The sequence below is a fragment of the Chlorocebus sabaeus genome, chromosome 10, assembly GCF_047675955.1.
Source record: "Chlorocebus sabaeus isolate Y175 chromosome 10, mChlSab1.0.hap1, whole genome shotgun sequence".
Lineage (NCBI taxonomy): Eukaryota > Metazoa > Chordata > Mammalia > Primates > Cercopithecidae > Chlorocebus > Chlorocebus sabaeus.
In genome coordinates this window covers 69,483,343-69,510,004 of record NC_132913.1, presented here as the reverse complement: position 1 = coordinate 69,510,004, position 26,662 = coordinate 69,483,343, and the positions used below count along the sequence as shown (strand labels likewise).

The window sequence follows — 26,662 nt, the reverse complement described above, 5'->3', positions numbered from 1 at the left end:
ATAGCACATAGAGTTGGCCTCCAGAAAAAATGTGTTGAATGAAATTTGAAACATGCCTACTCAAATAGAAAATTAATGCATAGCTTTATGGTTGCCCACTTGCTGTTCAATACTAAACCTACTGTATGTGTGTAAACAGTAGGCCTTCTTGCTAGCAGTTTCTGATAACCATTAGAATGGACTACAGTGCTTCTATAGATTTTCAAAGCAAAATCATGAGGTAGTTGGAGTGGTTTATATCCCTGCTCACTGCCCTCTCTCTCTGTTATGGGGTACTTTCTAGTTTCCTTTCTGGCCTGCTTGCTTCCCTAGGGAATTGCATGAAATACGAGTATTACTATCCTCTTCCTCAATCAAAAGGCCCACTTCCTTTTTCTCACCACCTGTCCCTCGAGCAAAGTATTAGTAAGTCAGCCAAAGATAGAGCAAATAATAATAGGTGAAAAGTAGTGTAAAAAAATACCTTTTAATAACTACAGATAGTGTATACTCTATCTCTCTATGATATTTATATATTTTTCTTTCTTTCTTTCTTTTTGGAAACGGACTCTCACTCTGTCACCCAGGCTGGAGTGCAGTGGCGTGATCTTGGCTCACTGCAATCTCTGCCTCCTGGGTTCAAGCGATTCTCCTGCCTCAGGCTCCTGAATAGCTGGGATTACAGGTGTGCACCACCACACCTGGCTAACTTTTGTATTTTTTGTAGAGATGGGGTTTCACCATGTTGGTCAGGCTGGTCTCAAACTCCTGACTTCGTGATCAGCCCATTTTGGCCTCCCAAAGTGTTGGGATTACAGGCGTGAGCCACTGCACCAGGCCAATATTTACATCTTATAACAGGACGTAAATATCAGAACTTTATGCCAAACTGCAAACTCTTATGGTGAAATTTCAAGCAATGTAGCAAGTGAGTAAGAAAGAAAAACTGGCACTATTTCTTCTGTATTTCCCAATTGACATCACCTATGTAACTAGCAATTCTATGCTAAATTGAGGTCCACTCTGAGAAAATGATTTATGGCAGGAAGTTGGAGAGAGATTAAAGATAATGACAGTATTATGGTATTATCAAATGCATTAAATCAGTTTAGTAACTTTGGGATTAAAGAAAAGGTTTTGGTGCTTTATTCAGCACTATGGCCTCAATTTTCTGGACCCATGGATACTAAGTGGTCCTGTCCTATGAAACTCTGGTCAAAGTGTAGTTTGGCATGCTAAATTGAAAGATGACCTGCTAAATGTACAATGCCTTATCTTTTGAATAAATTCTCATAGAAACATTATTGTATTGGCACCTAAAGTACTTATTCTTTTTTCTACAGGATGTTGATAAATGGTCTTTTGATGTATTTGCCCTAAATGAAGCAAGTGGAGAGCATAGTCTGAAGTTTATGATTTATGAACTGTTTACCAGATATGATCTTATCAACCGTTTCAAGGTCAGAAACATGGAACACAAGTGAAATGCTCTTAGAATTGGTTATTTGAATAAGAATGAAAATGCAGAACATTTGAGTAATTAAGCAATTCATTTTAGGATGTCTTAGCAGGTCACAGAATTAAGGGGATGAGGTCTTTACATGATAGAACCATTCTCCACAACTCACTGACACATCTATATATCCACCTAGAGATCATGAGACACTATAGCCTCATTCCAGCAAGATGCCAACATCCCCTGACTTTTTCACAAAACACTCACATAAGGTTTGGCAGCTATGTCTTAAAGAAATATGACTACTCCAGCATTCTTAAAATACAAAATGAACCTTTACTGCCAGCTTTTCTTAAATTAGATTGAAGGGTCTTCTAATTAACTTCATTTAGAACCATCCAAGCAATAGATTTGATACAGAGTACTGAGCAGACTGTATCTTATTACTTGCATCATTTCCTATAGAATAATCACATTTTTAGAGCTGTAAAGTACTGGGAGATAATCTATTTTAACCTCTTTGTATTAAGATAGAAAAACTAGACTCCACTAATTGTAACTGGAAATATTTACCCTTTTAAGAACTAGCCTTCCTACTCTCTGGAAGATACTAAAATTTCAATGTAATAGTACGAGTAAGTCTGTTATTTAATCTGTCCTAGTTAAATACTAGGGGGTTACAATCCTTCTTTTTGGGAATGAAAGCTAACATGTTCATGAAGTGGTTTTTCAGAACAATCGACATTTGACATAAAGAAACTGTTGTCCACATCTGACTCACTAATATGTTCCACGACAAACTGTGCTCAAGTTGATTTAGTACCACTTTTTTGGTCAAAATATAATTATAATTATTACTTTCCACAGATCCCTGTTTCTTGCCTAATCACCTTTGCAGAAGCTTTAGAAGTTGGTTACAGCAAGTACAAAAATCCATATCACAATTTGATTCATGCAGCTGATGTCACTCAAACTGTGCATTACATAATGCTTCACACAGGTATCATGGTAAGAAGTCTTTATAACTGAGGTTTGTTCATTTGGAAGCATCAACTTCCATTCCTGTAAGTTCCTATTGTCTCTTTAATGCCCATAGAGGTATTCAAAGTATTAAGTTTTATAAATAATAATTGTTTGGATTTTTGAAGCTTCATGGGTTATAATATACATTTTTCAAAAAATACTTTAAGTCAGTGCAAAAAAGATAACCAGAGGCAAATAAAAATATATGTTGCCCCAAATTTGGACTACCGAACATTTTTGTTTGTAAAATCATTTTTTCCATAGAAATCAACCAAAAAAAGTGACCTAGAGAAAAAGTCTTTAGAATAAAAGTTATAGCACTCTGTTCTCACTCATTATGTGCTCCTAACCTGACCTTAGTCGCTTTTGCTCTCTTAGTCACAGTCAAATTCTAATAGGATTTGGGGAAATTATTCATGTGAATTTTTCCAAATTTTCTTTCCTCTTCTTTGCATTTGATGAATCAATGAATGGGTGACTAAATGATTCAGCGAAGCAAAGCCTGAAATAACAGTGAGTGTATGACAGGAACTCTGAGAGAGCTGGGAATTTTTGTAATGTCTTAAAACTCACAGTGATTCCCAGAAGGTAAAAAGTGAGGAACTGACCTTCCTGGGAAGGTGCCAAACTGAGCTGGGTTCAAAAAAGGAGCAGGCCATGTGAGATTTCTAAATCCTAGCACCTGCTTTAATTGTGAAGTGTAGTGAGAAAATGCCATTTCAACCTAGGAGGCAACCAGAATTTTGTCATTTACAAAAAATATTCCTGCTTGAATGCATGTTTTTTTTTTTACATTTGCTACAAGTGTAAAGGGAGTCAAATAAAAGTCTCCTATATCAGCTTCAGAACATCTGGTGTGAAGGTGACATTGAAGAGATGTTGGTGTCATATTAATTGGTAAACAGAGAAAATCAAATCTACAATGTGGTTTTACTCTCAGAATTATAAGGAAGACTGTTATGGGACCTAATAGGCCATTCCAACTTCTCTGTAAGACTGGGGAATTTGGCCAAGCCTGGCATGACTCCTAGAAAGTTAAAGTTGTTAGCAAAGAGCACATAGTCACTTTCTGAGAACTATGACTTACCAAATATAAATGTAACTTTCTGATTGTATTCATCCTTTAGCAAAAATGTGTCACTGGGCTCTTTACTCATCCATTAATTTGGCCATTACAAAAATAGTCTGGTAGTAGACCTTTAGTGTTGTCCAGAATCAAGAAAATACATTTGAACTAAAGAGAATAATGAGAAATTCTACCATAGATGGAGAAAGGGAAGACAAAATGAGTTTATGAATGTATTGACTATTTTGTCAAAACTAGGTTACACTGTCAGCTTCACAATTTTTGGAAAGTTATTTTAACAAGTTTTGCCTACATTAAAAAGTAGTGATAGGTGACTATTACATTTCATGTATACAAATGTGTTGGTTCTTTGTAACAAAAAAGCTTTATAGAAATTTTCGTTAGCAAAAACTCTTTAGTTCTTTCTCACCCCTCAGATTTGATATAAAGAAGACTGGGTCATCTACTTTAGTGTTTTGGTTGATGCCCTGCTATTTCAGGATGGCCCTATCAGTGTGACATTTATGAAGCACTCTGGTAGCAGCCCAGTACTGTCAGGAGACTAATGCATGTTGTCATCTGCAAGATGTTTTAAGGACCATTCCTGAAAGGGATTGCAATTAAGCCATCGTCCTTCTGTTTGTTAATGTCATAAGGGACGCCCTCAAGTCTGGGAGTAGACAATGCAGAGGAGAGTTGATGCTCATACACCTGCTTGTCCCCCTCACTCTCCTTTTGTCGCTTGATTCATTTGTAGTCCTGTGCCATGGTGACAGTGATGTGCAACTCAGTCCATTTGCTAAGGAACAAATGTTCTATAAAGTGCTGTCAAGCCACCTTCAAATGTCTCTTTGAATATGAAATTATCCAAGGGCCTTGGCCAGAAGACATTTGCATTAGAGGGTTCCTGGCATTGCGTTCTCTCTAATACTAAGAGTACAAGGAAGAGAGATGAATTTACGTCTAGTTCCTTTGGAATTTTTAGTGCACTGATTACACAGAAACAGTCTTCCACACTTTGGAATGACTGCATTTTTCTCTGATTAGTCTACAGTACATTTAGCACTACATCTTTCTACAAAGTATGTGGAAATTCTGTTCTTATAAATGGCTTCCAATATGATAGTGTTTGGAAGAGGAAAGAGAGTGTGGACTCAGGAAGCAGTCAGACATGAGTTTAAACCCATGCCCCACCCCTTTCTAATTCCCTAGCTCTACATTGCTTCCCTTGTCACTAAAATGCAGTTAATAATACCAGCCACCTTATAGAATGGAAATGAGGAGTAAATAAAATCACATTTGTAAAGCACCTAACCTAGTGCCTAAAACATAACAGCTATTAACATACCTTCATTAATTAATTGCAATATGCCAATTTTCTATACTGGTAACTTACAGCAAACTACTTCAGCCTATTCAAAGGAATAGAGAAAAATAGTGTCAAATCTCATAAATTCTAGCTAAAAGAGTTGTTAATACTCAAGGAATCAAGAAATAAATGTGATTTTCTGACGTGAAATTCTCCCCACCCTTTATATAATACACATGTATACTTTGTGTAATACATGTATTTACTTTTTCTATCCCACAGGCACACACACACACACACATCCTGAGTAATTCAGATATGAAAATTACATTATAAGTCCTAAGTCAAAACTCTATTCGCCTCTACCCATTCATATAGTAAAATTAGCTAGAAATTCTCCTTTTGAAACCTTAGAAGAATATGTTCAGCATATTGCCTTCTTTATGTAATGAATGCTATCGTGATCCGTGGAAGAAATAGAAACTTTGAAATCAGACAGATTTGGGTTTGCATTCCTGCTCTGCCACTAGATAGGTACGTGAACTTTGAAATGTTGATCCATTTCTCTAGGATTCAGCTTTGTTATCTGCAACATAGGTATAAAAATATTTACATATAACCGTCTTACGAAGTGGTTATAAGAATTTAATGAGACCAGCTAACTAAAGTGTCCAGTTAATAATTCCCTTCCTTTGTTTCTGTTTTAATACATGTGGCTAATAGCAGTCAATACCTCTTTATAAGTTGATGACTGCCCACTCTAGAGTAAGCCAACCTGAGCATTTCTCCAGACAAAATACAACCTACAAGTCTGATGAAATACAGTGTCTGCATTGCTCATGACTTATCATCTTAACCCTTTATTTCTGCCTGTTAGGAATCAGAAGAAACTTGGATTTGTATTGACCACTGCTGTAGTTGGAAAGAGTGACAGGATTTAACCTCATTCTCTCTGGCTTGCCCTCAGGAGTCATTTATAAAATCTATGAATTTAAGCACCTGTTTTCTGAGTTAGAATTTTTTTGATACTAGCACAAAATGAATCAGCAGCTAAGAAACTAACCATCAGTCCAGAATTCTACTTTTGCTAATACAAAGTAGATGTGTTTTTAAATTAAGTGTGCAAGTTCAATGTTTCTCTCTTCCTATACTAGTTTGTAGTGGAACTTAATGATTTAGTCCATAGTGCGGAAATAAGTAAGGGGAATTTGTGGAGAAAGTACTATTTATGGGAGGCAGAAATGAACCAGAATAAAAACAGGAAATGTGTTTATAATAAATTTTCACAGCTAGCAAGATAATAATTTTAAATATTTATGAGTCAATCACTAATTAATTCCATCTCTGATTTTCTAATTTAATTTCTTTTTACTATTGACACTTTATATTCTGTATTATCATGGTAGATAATGAATGCTGCCTTTTAAAAACCACAGCTATATTTATAAATACATAATTTGAGCCCACCCCAAAATTTAAATAAGTGACTTTTTTTAAAAGAAATCATTTTCTTTAATAAAACAGTGGGTTTCTAGGGTTCAAAACTAGTTTAACTTCAATTGCTATTCATTTCATGGTGTTTATAGTTCCATAGTTTCATTGGGAACATTGGAGGCTCAGTCCCAATTCAGACCTCTATAAGGTCACTTTCTTCCTTTTAATGACTCATAATTAAATGTGTCTATGAACACAGAACAGCTAGTTATATTAACTCACTTTGGCTCTGAAAATTATTTCTGCTTCATCTGATTGTGAGGCGTTTGTACTTGAATTACAATCACTAATGATATTTTAACTATTATTTCCCAGATTTAATGCCTTAATCAATGCATTTAACATAGTAAGTTCCTAGCAAAATGCCATTTATTCTTTATTTTACCATATGACAAGACATGATAGGCACAGTGCATACATTAACTCAAAACTTCTTCTTAAACCCCATAGGGGAAAGGTTACTAATGCCATTCTCACCAGAACTGTAGCTGAGAGGGTAAATAACTCATTTTCCTGAGGATTAACAGAGATTTAAAACCAGGACTGATTCCATGGTCTCTTACCACTGTTACCTCTTTCTAATGCAAAACTAGCTAATTGCAATTTAACAAATACTAAGTTCCTAATATGTGCCAAATATCATGATAGGTTATGTGAAGGGAGCTAATATTAATAAGATTATAGCTTTGGTATCTATGAGATTCAACAATTGTCACTGCCTTCATTTTTGACCCATGGACCTACAATGGCTTTCTTTTACCTTTTACACAAAATCTAAATTCATCAATTCTCATCAAATTAGTCCATTCACTCTTTCCATACTCTCCATATTCTTCAATTTCACTTCACTTGATTCTCCAACACAATTGTACTATTGACAATTCTATTTTAATACAGACCTTATAGTATGATTCTACATTTGCTCTTTCTATTTAAAATTCTTCTGTCTCTATCCTTGCACTTAACTATCAATCTTTTTCCATCCTTTTCCCAAGATCCACTGCCACCAATTAGCCTTTCTGTCTATGCTCTTAAATTGCATCTTTATTCTGCAAACTTTTATCAAGTGTGCACAAAGTTTACGTGATCTCTTTCTGTTGTTTTTTGCAAGGTCTTTTATTGTTTTAAGTGTATAGAATAAGACCACTCAGAGTGAGCTTCATAGCATTTTGGATTCCGCATTTCTACCATCAAGTGCCATCTATTTATAGTGTTCTCTAGTAGAACTTGCTGTGATGATGGAAATGGTTTGTGTCTTTGCTGTACTATATGGTAACCACTTGTCACATGTGACCAATAGGCATATGGAATATGGCTAGTGTAACTGGGAAAGTGAATTTAATTTTAATTAATTTTCTTTATTTTTAATTTAAATAGTCACATGTGGTTACCATATTGGGCAGTGCAGTATAAGGGTTTTACAAAATGTGAGTGATGAATAAACTATTGAATTATTTCTAAATGAACTAATAATAGCAGAGAACTTTTGTTAAAGCATCTAGCTAGTAACTGAAAGGTGAATGTATGTAAAGTGGATAGTCATGGATTTTACATGAAAGGATTTATTCTTTTAGCATTATTTGAAGTTAATTGCACAGCCATTTTTATGTGTTATGAATAGAAAATTTTGTGAATTTCAGAAACTTTTCTAAATCTCTAAACATGAAAATGAAGTGCACTTTCTCTAGTAAGGAAGTGAATATTTTTAAGTTTTAGATGAACATTTTTTTCATAGTAGATTGTTCAACAACACTTGGGCTAAAAGACATTTTAATGTTGCGTGAGCTATATGTTAAAAATCACCAAACTGTAATTGATTTCAGAAGAACCCAAACATGTATGGCTGTAAATTCAAAATCCAGTTAGGGTTCACTTTTTAAATAATAGGAAACTGCTCCTTTTTCAATTAGCAAGGACAATTATATTCTGAATGTTGAACTTATATGCCATGAAACAATCATTGACCTTATGAAGCATCCATCATGCACAATTAGTGGAGGTAAAAATAGGAAAAAAATTAAAAGAAATAAAAAATAATTTTATATGATTACATAAACAGGGTGCGCTGAAAGTCCTTTTCAGAGAAAGGAAAGATGGTATTTATTTCTTGAATATAATAGATTCTTTCTGTGATTTACTAGCACTGGCTCACTGAACTGGAAATTTTAGCAATGGTCTTTGCTGCTGCCATTCATGATTATGAGCATACAGGGACAACAAACAACTTTCACATTCAGACAAGGTAAGTTTGAAAAAGTATTAACTTTCATTAGTTAAAATTTGAAATTTATTTTTCTGCATATTACTTGAGAATTTTAAAAAAATAATAAAGATTCTAATAAGAACAGGTTTAATGAATTTTTAGCAAAATTTCTTAAGCTGCTAACACTTGAATCAGTCGACTACTATTTTTCCAGAATATTGTGTATAGTATTTTGTGGCATATCTAGCAATTTAAAGAACATGAAAATATTTAAAGCAATCTGTCCCTGCCCAGAACTTACACTGTGAACTACCACACAAGTCAGACATCTATTCACTGATGCAAATCTTGCAACATAATGCTTAAGGTACTGGTTTCATGTCATTATGTATTTGAAAGTAATAAAATTGTACTTCTGAAAATAAAATCCAAAAATTAAATCTAATTTTCAGGCCAGCATGAAGTATTAAATTTAAAATAACTAGAAAATGAAATTATTTAATGATGGTTACAATGGAAGTTATTTAAATCAAAATACCAGAGTGAAAGTATGTTAGTCTGTTAGGGATGCCATAACAAAATACCACAGAATGGGTGGCTTAAACAACATGAATTTATTTTTTCACAATTATGGATGCTGGGAGTACAGGAGCACAGTGTCAGCTGGTTCGGTTTCCTCTGAGGTTGCTCATCTTGACTTACAGACAACACCCTTCCTGCTGTTTTTTCACATGGTCTTTTCTCTGAGCACATGCACCCCAGTGTCTCTTCCTCTTCTTATATGAACACCAGTCATATTAGACTTGGGCCTCACTCTTGTTACTTCATTAACATTAATTACACCCTTAATAGCCCTATCTCCAATACAGACACACTGAGGGTTAGGGCTTCAACATATGAATTTTAGGGCAGACACAATTCAGTCTATTTTTTATTTTATTATTATTATTTTTTTTTGAGACGGAGTCTCGCTCTGTCGCCCAGGCTGGAGTGCAGTGGCGCGATCTCAGCTCACTGCAAGCTCCGCCTCCCGGGTTTACGCCATTCTCCTGCCTCAGCCTCCCGAGTAGCTGGGACTACAAGCGCCTGCCACCTCGCCCGGCTAGTTTTTGTATTTTTTTTTAGTAGAGACGGGGTTTCACCGTGTTAGCCAGGATGGTCTCGATCTCCTGACCTCATGATCCGCCCGTCTCGGCCTCCCAAAGTGCTGGGATTACAGGCTTGAGCCACCGCGCCCGGCCACAATTCAGTCTATAACAGAGAGTTACCCTAAACTCTTTTTAGTTAGGCAGAGAAGTCAGTATCTGAGAAGCAAGATTTGGTCTAGGTCCCATCAGGATCCAGCTTACTTTATATGTGTGGGATCCTGAAATTTCTTAAGGATGCTTAATAAGGAGATATATGTTAAGAGCTGATGTGTCTCTTGAACCACTGCATAAATCTCCATTCTTGTTGAGGAAAGATTAAATCTGATTTTTTTTCTAATTAATAGACTTTGTTTCTTAGAGCAGTTTTAGATTCACAGAAAGACTGAACAGGAAGTACAGAGTTCTATGAGTTCCATATGCTTCCTCCTGCTACCCTAAAGTTTCCTTGTTATTAACATCTTACACTGGTGTGAGATATTTGTTACAATTGATTAACCAATATCGATAACTTGTTATTAACTAAGGTCCATTGTTTGTATGAGGGTTCACTGTTTGCATTATGGGTTCTATGGGTTTTGACAAATGTATAATGTCCTGTATCTACCATTGCAGTATCACAGGCAATAGTTCCACTGCCCTGAAAGTCTCCTGTGCTTCATCTATCATTTCTCTCTTCCTACCCCTTTACCTCTGGCAACCACCAGTCTCTTTAATGACTCTAGTTTTGCCTTTTCCAAAATGTCATATAGCTGAAATAATACAGTATACAGTTCTTTCAGACTGGGTTATTTTGTTTAGAAGAATGTGTTTAATGTTCCTCCATGTCTTTTCATGGTTGACAGCTTATTTCTTATCACTGAATACTATTCCATTGCATGGACATACCATATTTTGTTTATGTATTCACCTATTAAAGCAAATCTTGGTTGTTTCCAAATTTGGGCACTTATGAATAATACTGATATAAGCATACATGTGCAGGCTCTTGTGTGGTCAGTTCATTTGGTTTTTTAATATATATATTTTTAACAACTGATTTTCCAGATGTGGGAGTTATTGTTTGATGTGGGGAATATAGAAACAGTTTATTAAAATATTAGACAGTTTAGAACTTAAAGGACCATAAGATGAGTGAGATCCACAGTATAGATCATCTGGTCTGATTTCCATCATCTAAGAATAGAAAATGAAGATCTCGAGAGGTGAAGTGACCTGTCTATATGCACCTGGTCAGGTGATGGCAGTGGCAGAATTGAGGAGTGAGAAGAGGGACACTCACTGTCAATCCAGTTTCCTATACAAGCGTGCTCCCACGGCCAGAGACAGACACATGATAATTCTAACCTGTTAAAGCCTGAAATGGGGTGGGCTTACACATGTAACCCTTTAATGGAGACACAGGAAGAGTTACAATTTAAACAGTGAAGTGTTGGGGAGGGCATTCTGTCTGTCCCTGGAATGGAGGAAACCCCAGGGTCCCCTAGATTGACACAGGTTGAAGGGAAAAGGAAAACTTCAGAGTCTGGTTATGTAGCAGGAATGTTATTTTTCTACCCATATTTGCAGAGTATAGGGAGATTTTTGCTTTTATTTGTGTTTAATGTCAAAGGAAAACAGGACTATGCAGATCATTTTGCTTACCAAAGGGTCTCTACATCCACTGGATCCGCAACATGGAGGATTTTAATTAAAGATTGCTCATCACTGAGCTAGGCTTTGTACAGGAAAACAGTTCTAGGGGTTTGAGAAGAAAGCAAGTGATTTGTTATCAGTGAATACCAGTTGCCCTTTCGACTTTGAAAAGTAAAGGCCAGTGGGCTGGCCTCTTCCAGCAGCAGTGTTAGATCATCACTCTGGCTTTCTCCTTTTACTATTTATCTGCGACTGGATGAAGAGTTCTGATTTACTTATGCATTTGGCTGTGGAGAGGGAGGAGGAGGAGGTGGAGGAAAGGAGAGGGATGACAAGGAAGAGGAGGACAAGGAAGGGCAGATGGGGGCAGAGGAGGAGAAAGAAGAATCCTATTTTTTTCAATTTATATTTTAAAACTCTGTATAAAAATGGGAAAAAAATTGCCTGACAGAGTAAACTATTTAATGAATGAATTCGACATGAACTTGAAAATTCCGTGAACCAAAATGTTGTAATGACCAAAATGCAACAATATAACATGATTTTTAGCTCTCAATATTGCCTTCATCCAAGAAGAAATAAGGTCATATGTCATTTATATCAGTAATTATATTTTATTTTATATTATTCATTGTCACTTGGATTTGAGAGTGTTTTTTCCAATCTGGAAACTAATTTACTACAGAATACAAAATGGCTAAAATGCGATTTGGAACATAGGGCAAGGCTAGATTTGAGTTCAATGCAGATATTATAATGCATGAAATCCTTGAAAGTGTAAATAAATGGAAATAATTTCCTCTTTGTGAAAAGAAATTGCCAGGCTACATGTTGCCATGGATACTGGATGTTGCTCAGAGTCTGTTCTTTTCTTAGCAGTCAAAGACCATCTCAAGCATTAGACCATGCCGCATTCTCAGCATCCTTGTTAGCTTTATGAGACAAAATCATGCACACTTTGCTACAATTAAATCTGGTTCAAAAACACATTTTAGCTTGTCTCTGAACAAGTAAATGGTGATACTTGGAGCCATATCATGTATTAACCCCGACAAATCTGCTATGGCTAGATTTGGTGCCATATAGTGCAAATGTTACTGGAAAATCACAGCTTTCCCCATGATCTCAGCAAACTTCTAGAAATGCACACAGTGTTTTGCTTGGGAAACATCTAGTTGATTATCTCTTCAATGAGGATTATACATACGCTTTGCTAGTTCACATTTCTGTATATTGAGGTATGATTATTGATTAAGTCCTTTTTAGGCCTTAACTAAGATTGTTAAATGGAAATCTATTTTAGAAATATGTACTATTAAAGACATATGTTATTTCACCTTTATGATAGTGCTAGAAACAAAAAAGAAAGTAACAGTGCCTGGTAGGTCATTTATCATATGTTGGATGAATAATAAAGCTTGGTTTATCTGGCAGACTATCAGACACAGATTTTAAACAGGCTGCTTGTATAAAATGTCAGATTTCTTTAGTTTTTGTTTTCTTTGTTGTTTTTAAATAATTTTTATTGTGCACATTTATGGTATATAACATGATATTATAAAATACAGATAGATAGTAAAATGATTATTATACAGAAGCAAATTAATATATCCATGATCTCACATAGCTACCCATGTGTGGTAGTGGTGGTGTTTTAGTAGGAACTTCCGTTTTTTATTTTGTCCTTGTCTACGCTATCATAAATATTCAGTGGGAGGGCCAGTGCTAGGTTATAACTAGGACTTTACCCACTGAAAAGCCTGAAACAGTAAGTCTGAGTGAGGAGTTTTAAGTCTAAGTATCTACCAGGAGATAGGAGAGTGAGAGAAGCCTTGGTGTTGGGTAAGTGGTAGCAAACTTGCTACAAGTTTTAACTTGACTTTCTTTTTTGCTCTATTTGTTGCCAACTTTCAACTTGCCAACTTATATGAATTAGTTCACCATTTTAAGAGATTGAACATAGTGATTTTGCTTCCATTCCACACTTGCATAATGATCTGGCAACCTAGGAGATAGAGGAAGGAGAAGCCCAGGTTCCATTATACAGATCTGAGAATGCCTGAAATATTTCAGACTTAGAGTTAGAACACCAAATTCATCAATGCAACTTGAAGTATACCAATTTATTTGATAATCAAATTATATTAAAATACAGACAGGTGAGAAATAAAAGCCTTCCCTTGATGTATTCATCATTTTAAAAAATAAAATGTTCCTTTTAAATGAGTGATGAAGCATACATTTTAAGTGTTCTTTAAAAATGATTTTTCCATCTTAATTTTAAAGCAAAATGATCTATAACATTAAAATTTAATCACAACATTATAAGTGAATAAAAAACTAGAATCACAAATGGATCAAATGATTTTCTTCATCCCCTTCCTGCTACCCAAAGTAATTTTAGTTTAAAGGAACAGGGATGATATCAACACTCTTGAATGGGTACAAAGGGGTTTGTTCATTCACTGATTGAATAAGACGTTAGGTAATTTTATTCTCTTTGATATAGCTAGAGTATTTTGCAGGTGTCTGGATTACAAATCAGAAGGAAAAGGCATAAGCACATTTAAACTATAATAATGATAATTAAAAGAAAACTAAGCACCAAAACTAAGTAGGGTTTATCCCAGGTATGCAGGTCTGGCTCAACATTCGTAATTCAATTAATATAATCTATCACATCAACAGGGTACAGAAAAAAAAATCATGTGATCTTGTCCATAAATGCAGAAAAAGCATTTTACAAAACACTCCAACCCACATTTATGATATAAACTCTAACTAGGAATAGAGAGGACCCTCCTTAACTTGATAAAGAATATCTATACTAGAGTAGAATTGTGGTTATGAGTGACTCGGGTGGAGATAAAAGATAGGAAGTTGTTGGCCAAAGGATACATAATTTCAGTTAGATGGGAGAAATAAATTCAAGAGATCTATTGTACAATGTGTCAACTAGAGTTGATAACAATGTGTTGTATTCTAAAAGATTGCTAAGAGTAGATTTAAGTGTTCTCACCTCAAAAAATGGTAAGTTGTGAAGTAGTACATATGTTAATTAGCCTGAGTTAGCCATTCCACTATGTGTGTGTGTATATATAAATGTGTATAGATAGATAGATAGATAGATAGATAGATAGATAGATAGATAGATATACATGTTTCAAGACATCATCTCATACATGATAATTATATATATAATTTTAATTGTCAATTAAAAAGTAATTAATTAGAAGAAAGGAATTTATTAAAAACCTACAACTAACATCATACTTAATGGTGAAAGACTTGAAGCTTTCCCGCTAAGATTGTGAACAAGACAAGATGTCCTCTTTCACAACTAATTTTTGTATCATACTGTAAGTCCTAGCTAATGCAATACAACTAGAAAAGGAATAAAAAGGCATGTGTCTTGGGAAGAGAGAAATAAAATTATTTTTGTTGGCAAATAATATGATCGTCCATGTAGAAAATCTGAAAGAATTGACCAAAAAACTCCTGAAACTAATAAGTGATTATAGCAGGGTTGCAAAATACAAGGTTAATACACAAAACTCAATGACTTTCCTATATGCCAGCGATAAGCAAATGTAATTTGAAATTGAAAACACAAATACCATTTACATTAGCACCACCCAAAATTAAATATTTAGGTATAAATGGAACAAAACATATACAAGACCTTTATAAGAAAAACTGTAAAACTTTGATGAAATAAATAATACAGGGACAGATATTTCATGTTCATGGATAGACTCAAAATTGTCAGGATGTCAGTTCTTCCCAACTTCATCTATAGATTTAATGCAATCCCAATGAAAATACCAGCAAGTTATTTTGTGATTCTGACAAAGTGATTCTGAAGTTTGTATGAAGAGGCAAAAGACTCATAATAGCTAGCACAGTTTTAAAGGAGAAGCACAAAGTTGGAGGACTGACATTACCTAACTTTAAGACTTGCTACAAAACCACAGTAATCAAGACAGTGTAGCATTGGTAAAAGGACAGACAAATAGATCAATGAAAACAGAACAGAAAGCCCAGTAATGAACCTACAAAAAATATAGTCAACTGATCTTTGACAAAGGAATAAAATCAATATAATCTTTTCAATAAATGGTGCTAAAACGAATGGACATCTACATGCAAAAGCAAAAAGAGAAGAAGAATCTAGACACAGACTGCTATGGTTTGATTGTGTTCCCCAGAATTCATATGTTGCAAACATAACCCCCAATGTGACAGGGTTGGGAGGTGGGGCCTAATGGAAGGTATTGAGGTCATGAGTGTTCTGTCCTTGTAAATAAATTAATGCCGTTATAAAATGGGACTTGCCAGAGAGGGTTTGCTCTCTTGCACTCTCTGCCTTTCTACTATGTGATGCTTTACACTATTTGGTGATACAGCAAGAAAGCCCTCCTAAGACGAAGGCATGTTGATCTTCAACTTTCCAGTTAAGAATTGTGAAAAATAAGTTTCTTTTTTTTAAATAAATTACCCAGCCTCAGGTGTTCTGTCACATCAGCATAAAACACACTAAGACACAGGCCTGATACCCTTTACAAAATAAACTCAAAATGGATCACAGACCTAAATTTAAAACAAAAATCTATAAAATTCCTAGAAGATTACATAGGAGAAAAATCTAGATGACCTTAGATTCGGTGACGACTTTTAAAATATAATATCAAAGGCACAATATATGAAAGAATAAATTGATAAGTTGGATTTCATTAAAATTAAAAATTTATGCTCTACCAAACACACCATCAAGAGACTAAAAAGACAAGCCACAAACTGGAAGAAAATATTTGCAAAGAACATCTGATAACGCACTGTTATGCAAAATATACAAAGAATGCTTAAAGCTCAACAATAAGAAAAACTAACAACCTAATTTAAAAATGAGCCAAAAACTTTACCAGACACTTTAGCTAGGAAGATATACAAATGGCAAATAGGCATATGAAAATATATTCCATATCATTCATCAGAGAAATCCAAATTGAAACAGTGAGATGCCAAATAGATCAACAGGCAATACATGTCTATTAGAATGGCCAAAATCCAGAACACTAACACCACCAAAAGCTGGTGAGAATGGAGCAGCAAGAACTCTCATTCATTGCTGGTAGGCATGAAAACTGGTATAGCCACTTCTGAAGACAGTTTACCAATTTATTACAAAATTGAAACTACTCTTACCATATGATCCACGAATTGCACTCCTTGGTATTTGCTCAAAAAAATTGCAAATACATTCACACAAAAACTTATGGCACAGATAATTATAGCAGCTTTATTCATAATTGCCAAAACTTGGAAGCAAGCAAGATGTCCTTCAGTAGGTGGACTGGATAAATAAACTGTGGTATATGCAGATAAGAAAACTTTAGTGCTGCAAGGAAATTAGCTATCAATCGGTGAAAAGGCATGAAGGAAACATTAATGCATATTACTAAGTGAAAGGAACCAATTTGAGAAGGCAATTGTATTAGTTTGTTCTCACACTGCTATAAAAAGCTAGCAGAGAATGGATAACTTGTAAAGAAAAGAGGTTCAATTGACTCACAGTCCCACATGCCATGCAGAAGACATGGCTGGGGAGGCTGGGAGGCCTCAGTAAACTTACAATCATGGCAGAAGGGTGAACGGGAAGCAAGCATGTTTTCACGTGGTGGCAGGAGAGGGAGTGAAGGGGGAAGTGCTGCACACTTTTCAGCAACCAGATCTCATGAGAACTCACTCACTATAATGAGAACAGCAAGGGGGATACCCACCCCATGATCCAATCACCTCCTACCAGATCCCTCTACCAATACTGGGGATTACAATTCAATATGAGATTTGGGCAGGGGACACAGATCCAAACCATATCAAATAATATGCTTGGCTCTGTGTCCCCCACCCAAATCTCATGTTGAGTTGTAATCAACCTTTGGCTCATAATATGGTTTGGCTCTGTGTCTCGCATCCAAATCTCATGTTGAATTGTAATCCCATAATTCCCCTGTGTTGTGGGAGAGACCCATTGAGAGATAATCGAATCATGGGGGCGGTTTCCCCCATACTGTTCTCATGTTAGTTAATAAGTCTCACAAGATCTAATGGTTTGATAAGGGAAACCTGTTTCATTTAGTTATCATTCTATCTCTTGCTGCCACCACGTGAGACTTGCCTTTCACCTTCCACTGTGATTGGGAGGCCTCACCCCAGCCATGTGGAACTGTAAGTCCAATAAACCTCTTTCTTTTGTAAATTGCCCAGTCTCAGGTATGTCTTTATCAGCAGTGTGAAAATGGAGTAATACATTATTCCACTTCCGGCCCCTCCTGAATCGCATGTCCTTCTTATATTTCAAAAAACCAATCATGCCTTCCCAACAGTCCCCAAAAATCTTAACTCACTCCAGCATTAACTCAAAAGTCCAACTCCAAAGTCTCATGTGAGACAAGGCAAGTCCCTTCTGCCTATAAGCCTGTAAAATCAAAAACGAGTTAGTTACTTCCAAGATACAATGGGGTTACAGGCATTGGGTAATGCTCCCATTCCAAAAGGGAGAAATTGGCCCAAACAAAGGGACTATAGGCCCTATGCAAATCCGAATCCCAGGAGGGCAGCTATTTAATCTTAAAGCCCCCAAATAATCTTTTTGACTCCATGTCTCATATCCAGGGTATGCTGATGCAAGGGTGTGCTCCTACAGCCTTGAGCACTTCACCCCTGTGGCTCTGCAGGGTACAGCCCCCATGGCTGCTTTCACTGACTGGTGTCAAGTGCCCGTGCCTTTTCCAGGTGCACAGTGCAAGCTTTCGGTGGATTTACCATTCTGGAGTCTGAAAGACAGTGGCTGATATGGTTTGGCTCTGTGTCCACCAAATCCCATCTCAGATTGTAATCTCCATGTGTTGAGGGAGGGACCTGTTGGGAGGTAACTGGCTCATGGGGACAGCTTCTCCCATGCTGTTTTCATGATAGTGAGGGAGTTCTCATGAGATCTGATGGTTTAAAAGTGGCAGTTTTCCCCCTGCACTTTCTCTCCTGCTGCCATTTAGGATGTGCCTTGCTTCCCCTTTGCCTTCCATCATGATTGTAGCTTTCCTGAGGCCCTCTGAACCATGCAGAACTGTGAGTCAATTAAACCTCTTTCCTTTATAAATTATCCAGTCTCAGATGCTATCTTTATAGCATTGTGAAAATGGACTAATACAGTAACCCTCTTCTCACAGCTCCACTAGGCGGTGCCCCAGTGGGGACTTTCTATGGGGGCTCCAAGCCCACATTTCCCCTCCACACTGCCCTACTAGAGGTTCTCCATGAGGCTTCTGCCCCTGCAGCAGACTTCTTCCTGGACATTCAGGCATTTCCATACATCTTCTGAAGCCTAGGCAAAGGCTCCCAAGCCTCAATTACTGTTGTCTGCAAACCTACAGGCCCAATACCATGAAGAAGCCACCAAGGCTTGGGGCTTTCACCTTCTGAAGCAATGGCCACAGCTGTACCTTGTCCTCTTTCAGCCACGACTGGAGCTGGAGCAGCTGGGATGCAGGGCACAATGTCCAGGATGCAGGCACAGAGCAGTGGGGGCCCTAGGCCTGGCCCATGAATCCATTTTTCCCTCCTAGGCCTTCAGGCTTGTGATGGGAGGGGCTGCTATGAAAGTCTCTGAAACGCCCTGGAGACATTTTTCCCATTGTCTGGGCTATTAACATTATGTTTCTCTTTATGTGTACAAAGTCTTGCAGCCTTGAATTCCTCCCCAGAAAATGGGTTTTTCTTTTCTACCATATGGTGAGGCTGCAAATATTTTAAACTTTTATGCTCTGCTTCTCTTTTAAATATAAGTTCCAGTTTCAGGTCATTTCTTTCTTCATGCAAATGAGCATAGACTTTTAGAAACAGCCAAGCCACATCTTGAACCTTTGCTGCTTAGACATTGCTTTCACCAGATACCCTAAATTATCTCTCTCAAGTTCAAAATTCCACAGATTTCTACAGCAGGGGCATAATGCCATCAGTCTTTTTGCTAAACATAGCAGGAGTGACTTTTACTCCAGTTCCAAATAAGTTCCTCATCTCTATCTAAGACCTCCTTATCTCTGTCTAAGACCTCCTCAACCTAGACTTCACTGTCTATATCACTATCAGTATTTTGGTCACAACCATTCAACAAGTCTCTGTGAAGTTCCAAACTTTCCCATATCTTCCTCTTTTTCTGAGCCCTCCAAACTGTTCCAACCTCTGCCCATTACCCAGTTCCAAAGTTGCTTCCACACTTTTAGGTATCTTTATAGCAATACCCCATGCTCAGTACCAATTTTCTGTATTAGTCCATTCTCACACTGCTATAAAGAACTACCTGAGACTCAGTAACATATAAAGAAAAGAGGTTCTGCAGTTCCACAGGCCATCCAGGAGCCATGGCTGGGAGTCCTCAGGAAACTTACAATCACCCAATCATGGAAGGGTGAAGAGGAAGTAAGCACATCTTCACATGGTGGCAGGGGAGAGTGCAAAGAAGAAAGCACTACACACTTTTAAACAACCGCATCTCATGAGAACTCACTCACTCACTATCACAAGAATAGAATGGGGGAAGTCTGCCCCCAAGATCCAATCACCTCCCTCCCCTAACACTGGAGATTACAATTCAACATAAGATTTGGGTAGGGACACAGAGCCAAACCATATCAGCAACAAACTACATGATTCCATCTATATAACATTTTGAAGAAGGCAAAGCTATGGAGGCAGTGAAAAAAATCAGTGGTTGCCAGGGTTAGGGGAGAGAAAGGGACAAAGAGGTGGAACTCAGAGGGATTTTTGGCCAGAGAAACTACTCTGTATGGTACTATAATAGTAGATACATGTCATTATTCACTTGTCTAAACTCATAGAATGTATACCACCATGAATGAACCCTAATCTAAACTGTGGACATTGGATGATAATGATATGTGTGTGTAGGTTCATCAATTGTAACCAAAATGCCACTCTTGTTGGGGATGTTGACAATGGGAGAGGTTATGCATGTGTGGAAGAAGAAAGTATATGGGAAATTTTGTACCATCTTCAATTTTGCTGTGAGCCTAAAACTTCTCTAATAAATAAAGTTTATATAAAATTTTAAAATATCATACAGTAAAAAATAAAAGAAACTCAGTCCTTCCATAATTCTCACTGTTCAATTATAGGATGTTTACTGGTCAGATGACCTGATACTTGAGTAAGTCTTATTAGACATTCATGATGTCTAAAGAAATCCTCTGTTGGGCATTTTATTTTTAATTCTTAGGTCAGATGTTGCCATTTTGTATAATGATCGCTCTGTCCTTGAGAATCACCATGTGAGTGCAGCTTATCGACTTATGCAAGAAGAAGAAATGAATATCTTGGTAAATTTATCCAAAGATGACTGGAGGTGAGTTTCAGAGAAAACCTAGGGGAAATTTAATTTCAGGAAAGGAATAAATTATGTGATTTAAAGTCAAGAAAAAAGATGAAAGTTGATGCATTCCCCATATTATAAATGTAATTACTGTTGACTGGATGACTCTGAGAAGGATTAGTACTTAGGGGCTTTGTTCAGAGCCAGACTCTGTTAAAGGGAGCTGAAGTATTTCCAGATCAACTCAACATCTGTATGTCTGAGTAAGACCACACGCAACACAACAAATACTTTTACATACATAATTATACACTCTCTGGAATGGAGCTCTGCTCAATGTTTATCAGTATGGGGTATCTTTATAGGGGTGTTACATAAATTCAACATTTTGGCATTATATTCATTCTTTCATATATTATTTTTTAAAAGATGTGGAGTTAAGGCTTTTTTAAAAACAAAAAATTAAACATGTGGGAAAAAATTCCAATATACTAAAATGACCCAAGTGCAGAGGAAATCTTACATGTTTCTCCAAAGCATCTGTTTGCTTAAAAAAAATTACATGGTATGTTGATACTTATTGCTATGTAGGGAAATATGAGATGTACCCCTATCCCTCTGTATAACCTTTCTTCTCTTTTTCTTGATCCTTTGGTCATTATCATCTCCTTCAATTGACAATAGGGTTGCTGGACTTCACAAATAAAAGTAAAGGACAATCAACTGAATATGAACTTCATTAATCATAGAATCTTCTTTGCCTATGTCGCTAATATTCTATGGGACTCACTTATAATAAGAAAAGAAAAAGACCTATATTTATCTTTAACAAAAATCGTATTAAAAGTCATTTAATTGACTAGAAAAGGTTTCCACTTGAATGTGAATATCAAAGCCTTTTGCTTTCATTTTTGTTTTTTAAATCAAGGTAAAAAAATATCAAAAAGGAAAGTGACAATAAAAATATTAAAAAATGTAAAAGATAAAAATCAGAGTTTAAAATAAGCCTAAATCTCCTGTGAGTACTTTTTCAAATTTTCAAAGTTTCCTGGTTCTTCAAGGCCATTTCTAGAAATATGGGCTCATTTTTGCAACTCTAGAAAATGCTGTCAGATAGAGGGAAGGTGGAACTTTCTCTTGGAGACACAGTTCAGTCCTTTCATTTTACAGTTGACACTTGAACAACACAGGGGTTAGGGGTACCCCCATTCAGCTAAAAACCCATGTATACCTTTTGACATTTCAAAAACTTAACTACTAATAGCTCACTCTGGATAGGAAGCCTTACCAATAATATAAAAGTTGATAAATACATAATTTGTATGTTATGTGTATTACATACAGTATTATTAAAATAAAATAACTAGAGAGAAGAAAATGTTATTAAGAAAATCATAAAGAGGAGAAAATATATTTGCTATTTATTAAGTGGAAGTAGGTCATCAAAAAGGCCTTCATCCTCTGTCTTTATGCTGAGTGGGCTGAAGAGGAGAATGGAAGAGAAGGGACTGGTTTTGCTTCTCAGGTGTGACGGAGGGGGAAAATATATATATATAAGTGGTCTCACACAGTTCAAACTTATGCTGTTCAAGGGTTAACTGTATTCTGTAGGAAATAGTAGCCCAAGAGGATTTACAGTCTAGAAATGCCAGGATCTAACTGTAAAAGAATTTTAAAGAGACCACTGTTGGGCTATGTAGCGATTAGATGGTCAAAGGTAGGAACAAGTAGACAAGTTCTGAGATATTTCCTAAAGCCTAAGAGATTATTTACATCTAGGGTATTAGTTTATTTTCTTAATCAGTGATTACCATTCCCATAGATAATTTTTATAATATTAATTTTTGTTGCTATTCGAAGAAATAAATCTTTTTTCCTCAAAGTTGACTTTGTTGCTATTTCAGTGCAATTTTATTTCCCATTATGTTTTGTTATTTACCATTCTAACTATTTTATTCTAATAGTTTACTGCTGTAATTGTCTAAGTTTCTGTTTGGTAACTTCAGAGTCATTTTAATTGAATATTTTTAAAGAATTGTTTTAACAAATAGTGTACATATTATATACATTTTAGAATTTAATAGATTCAACACTTTCTGAAAATCTATAAAATACACATTTGATACTATACCTTAATAACATTTTACTAAGAATCAAAATATGGATATCTTCTTAAAGACTCATGTTTTCTGTTTACATATCTGTTTATTTCTTAAAGTACTTTTAGTAAAAATAAATGCATTAATTTAAAAGTTTTAACAAGAAAATTTTATAAATTAAGTAACGTTTTCTTATTTTGCCTAATTTAGTGACATACAATTAGTTGATTATTGATAACATCTGGCATTTACTGGTCATTTATATGCAAAGCACAATACATTTATTAGATTCTATTTATTTCCTTAAACTCTAGTCTCATTTGCCTTAGCTAACATAAATGTTTTTATTCAGTTGCTTTTCAAATATGGGTCTTGTCATATTTTCAGAGAAAACAATGTAATTGAGAATAATTTTATTAATAGCTTCCTTTCCCTTACTACTTGAATAAAAGTAAGCAAGCTCTCCAATATCATAAACAGTAAGCAGAGTATTGATTCTCATGGCTTCCATCTAAAAATTCAATAGAAATGTTGAGTGCTCATGATTTTCAGCAAGAACCATCAATATGTAGTTTTTTAAAAAACAAATCATCGAATAGATTATATCATCTTTAAGTAAAATATCTTTGTGCAAGATCATAATTCAAGTTTCCTGCACATTTTTGGTTCAGCTTATCCTACTGGCCACACCACACAATGAAAATGAAATATATTTTCTAGTACAAGTGATTTTTTTTAACTTATCTGTATAGAGCAAGCAAGGAATTGTGGAACATGCAAACCTTTGCTGGGGTGCCTTGTTTTCTACTAAGTGTGAGGCTTTGTGACATGGTTATTGTATTTACAGTGTCTTGGTTAAAATAGTAATACCAATGGCTCTGTCTATGTTATGTAGGGTCAGATCCCAAAAGCTTAGACAATCACTACTCACTTTAGCATCTTGGTTTCTCTGGGGTTCTTATGATGGGAGCTTGGCACAGTGGAGTGGTCCACGTGGCTGCTCTGGAAGTGGGAACTTTTGGGTTGAATTTTATCTGAGCCACGTACTAGCTGTGTGACTGGGTGATTCAGTCTCCTCTACTGGGAAATATTAATGCTCCCTCAGGGATTGTTAGGAGGATTAAATGTCTTTATGTACATACAAAGCAACTAGTTTCTGAAGTATTCTAATATCCATATGTATTATGTGAAGACACTTAATCCTTACAGTTCAGTGCCTTGCTGAATAAATATTAAATGAATAGCGCTGGTTTTATTAATAGTAGTAGTTTTGTTTAAAAATGCAAAATGAAGAAGGATCAGAGAGGGTCTTGAAAACTCATGCCCTTTTTATCCCTATCTCTTTTCTGAGACATCAAACCTTTTAGTTTGGTTGACCATATGGATTTAGAATAGTCTCAGGCCCCACTGGACTACATTTTTCCCCCCAAAGCATTGAAATACTATATAATATTGTATTTGGAGTAGTTTTTCTTTAAAATGGCTAAAGTTCCTTTCAGATTAAAAATAATCATATTTAGGAATTATGACTGCAGAAGAGTTGTGGGAGTGAGAAGGGAAAGCACTAGCTCTTCAGGGAGGTGTGAACATCATTGCCATTCATGCTGCTGGCAACTTCTTAGATCCATGACAGTTAAAAGGTAAAATAATGTCAAACTTGTGTGTGGACTTGCACATTTAAAAGGTAGCATCTTTTGTGTTCATATCCATTAAGAACAATAAAACATGGTGGGTGATTATTTATAGAAATGTTCCAATAAAGGACTGAATGAACCTTTCTCCTTTTGGTGACTCTACAGGGACCTTCGGAACCTAGTGATTGAAATGGTTTTATCTACAGACATGTCAGGTCACTTCCAGCAAATTAAAAATATAAGAAGCAATTTGCAGCAGCCTGAAGGGTAGGTTTTGTTTGTTTGTTTGTTTGTCATGTTAAAATTCTAGGGGCTTGGCCTCAGGAAAGACTGTAATTGGTTCCTTTGTTTTGAATAATATAAACATGTCCTTGGTTTGACAGGATTGACAGAGCCAAAACCATGTCCCTGATTCTCCATGCAGCAGACATCAGCCACCCAGCCAAATCCTGGAAGCTGCACTATCGGTGGACCATGGCCCTAATGGAGGAGTTTTTCCTGCAGGTGCCTCTTTCACATTCTGTGCAAATGTTTTTGGAAATAGTGACTGTGCATATTAGTGTACACCTTTTCTGTATGGAATCCAGGGCTTGTGACTTACTATTATCAATTGGCCACCACACATTACAAAATTTATTAATCTTTCAGAAAAAATGTATTAAGTCTATGTAGTGCGATACATGTTTTAAAGAGATTCAAATTTTGGATCTCAGATGCTACTCTCAGGAAAGAAAAACAGAAACAGCTAAGAATTGTTATCTGCTGTTAAGACGTAAGTGCCACAGCAGAGACAGCAAATAGCTTTCATAATAAAAAGAGTAGATGAGGATGTATAACAGTTCTGCATAAATCTTGTTGGCCAGAATTTTAATGGAGGCCGAGAAATATTGCTTTAGCTGGGTGGACACATGCCTAACTGAAATAGGCAACAACAGCAGCAACAAAAATCTAATGTTATGTCAGAAACAAGCCTGGATAAGGACTGTGACTGGTGTTCTCTGCCATAAGTACACATGTTTTCTTTATACACGTGCCTGTTTTGCAACCCCCACAATCCAAGCTGGAGTACAACAATACAAATGTGATGCTAACCACTCAGAGTTAGCATCAAATTGCACAAATTAAGGGCTCAGTCTTCCACAAGATTGGCTCCACTTCAGATGCCAGCTGTAAATGGGGCTGTGGGACACCGGCACTTCTGACCAGCCAGTTACAAGTTCAGTGGTTCCCACAACCCTCTCTAGGTTCAATAACTTGCTAGAATGACTCACAAAACTTCGAAAGTGCTATCCTTACAATACAATTTTATTATAAAGAATACAATCCAGGAAGAGCCAAATGAAAAGGCCCATAAGAAAAGGTCTGGGAGGGTCTTGGATGCAGAGCTTCCTTGCTATCTCCAATGGAGTTAGCCAGTGCCACCATCCTGCCTTGTCAATGTTTTCACCAACCAGGAGGTGCTACTGAGCTTTCCTGTCCAGAGTATTTATCAGTTTTAATACATATGCATGGTTGATTAAACCACTGGACATGTGATTGAACTCAATCTCCAGCCTCGCTTCCTTCCCAGATATCCCCTGACTAGCTTAAAGTTCCAAATTTCTAATCATGTGGTTGGTTTCTGGTGACCAGGCCCTATCCTGAAACTATCTAGGGGATAGGCCAAGAGCTGCCTCGTTAGCATAGACTCTCCTATCACTCAGGAAATTCCACAGGTTTTTGAAGCTCCGTGCCAGGAACTGTGAATGAATATCAGATACATTTTGTTTGTTTGTTTTATTTTATCACAGTCCCATTTAGAGAAGTTCTTTCATTTCTGTATTTTCAGATTATTTCATTTCTCAGTATTGTTCTTTGTTGTGAATGTTTGTTCATTGATTTTATACCTGTTCTGAAGATATAAACACCAAATAGATTACTATGTTTGGATGACTCAGGTTTCTGTCTCCCATTGTTGATGGATATAATGTGTGGTTTCATTTTTACATTGCAATTCATATTCCTAGAGAAAGTTACTGAGTAACATCTTCTACATTCAAATATTTTGATCCTAAAAATAGTATTGGAAAAATGTTTTAATAATTTACTTTGTGCTAAACAAAATACACTAAGTGTAAAACCTACCAAATTCTAAAGGTCAACTGCTTATTATGGTCAATTAAAAATTATAATAATATACTCAACCAATCAACCAGAAAATGATAATTGTATAGAGACCTTAGAGATCTTTC

At 36.1% G+C, this 26,662-nt stretch overlaps 1 protein-coding gene across 9 annotated transcripts in view; it reads left to right on the top strand.

Annotated features, from left to right (window-relative positions):
* Positions 1-26,662, top strand: part of PDE1A (phosphodiesterase 1A) — a 389,378-nt gene that overhangs the window by 302,638 nt on the left and 60,078 nt on the right. For all 9 annotated transcript variants that reach the window (XM_073019855.1, XM_073019854.1, XM_038001881.2 and 6 more), the window contains 6 exons: positions 1,323-1,439; positions 2,303-2,443; positions 8,469-8,569; positions 20,606-20,731; positions 24,597-24,698; positions 24,815-24,935. In XM_073019855.1, coding sequence (XP_072875956.1) covers positions 1,323-1,439; positions 2,303-2,443; positions 8,469-8,569; positions 20,606-20,731; positions 24,597-24,698; positions 24,815-24,935 — 708 coding nt within the window. The remainder of the gene's footprint in view (positions 1-1,322; positions 1,440-2,302; positions 2,444-8,468; positions 8,570-20,605; positions 20,732-24,596; positions 24,699-24,814; positions 24,936-26,662) is intronic.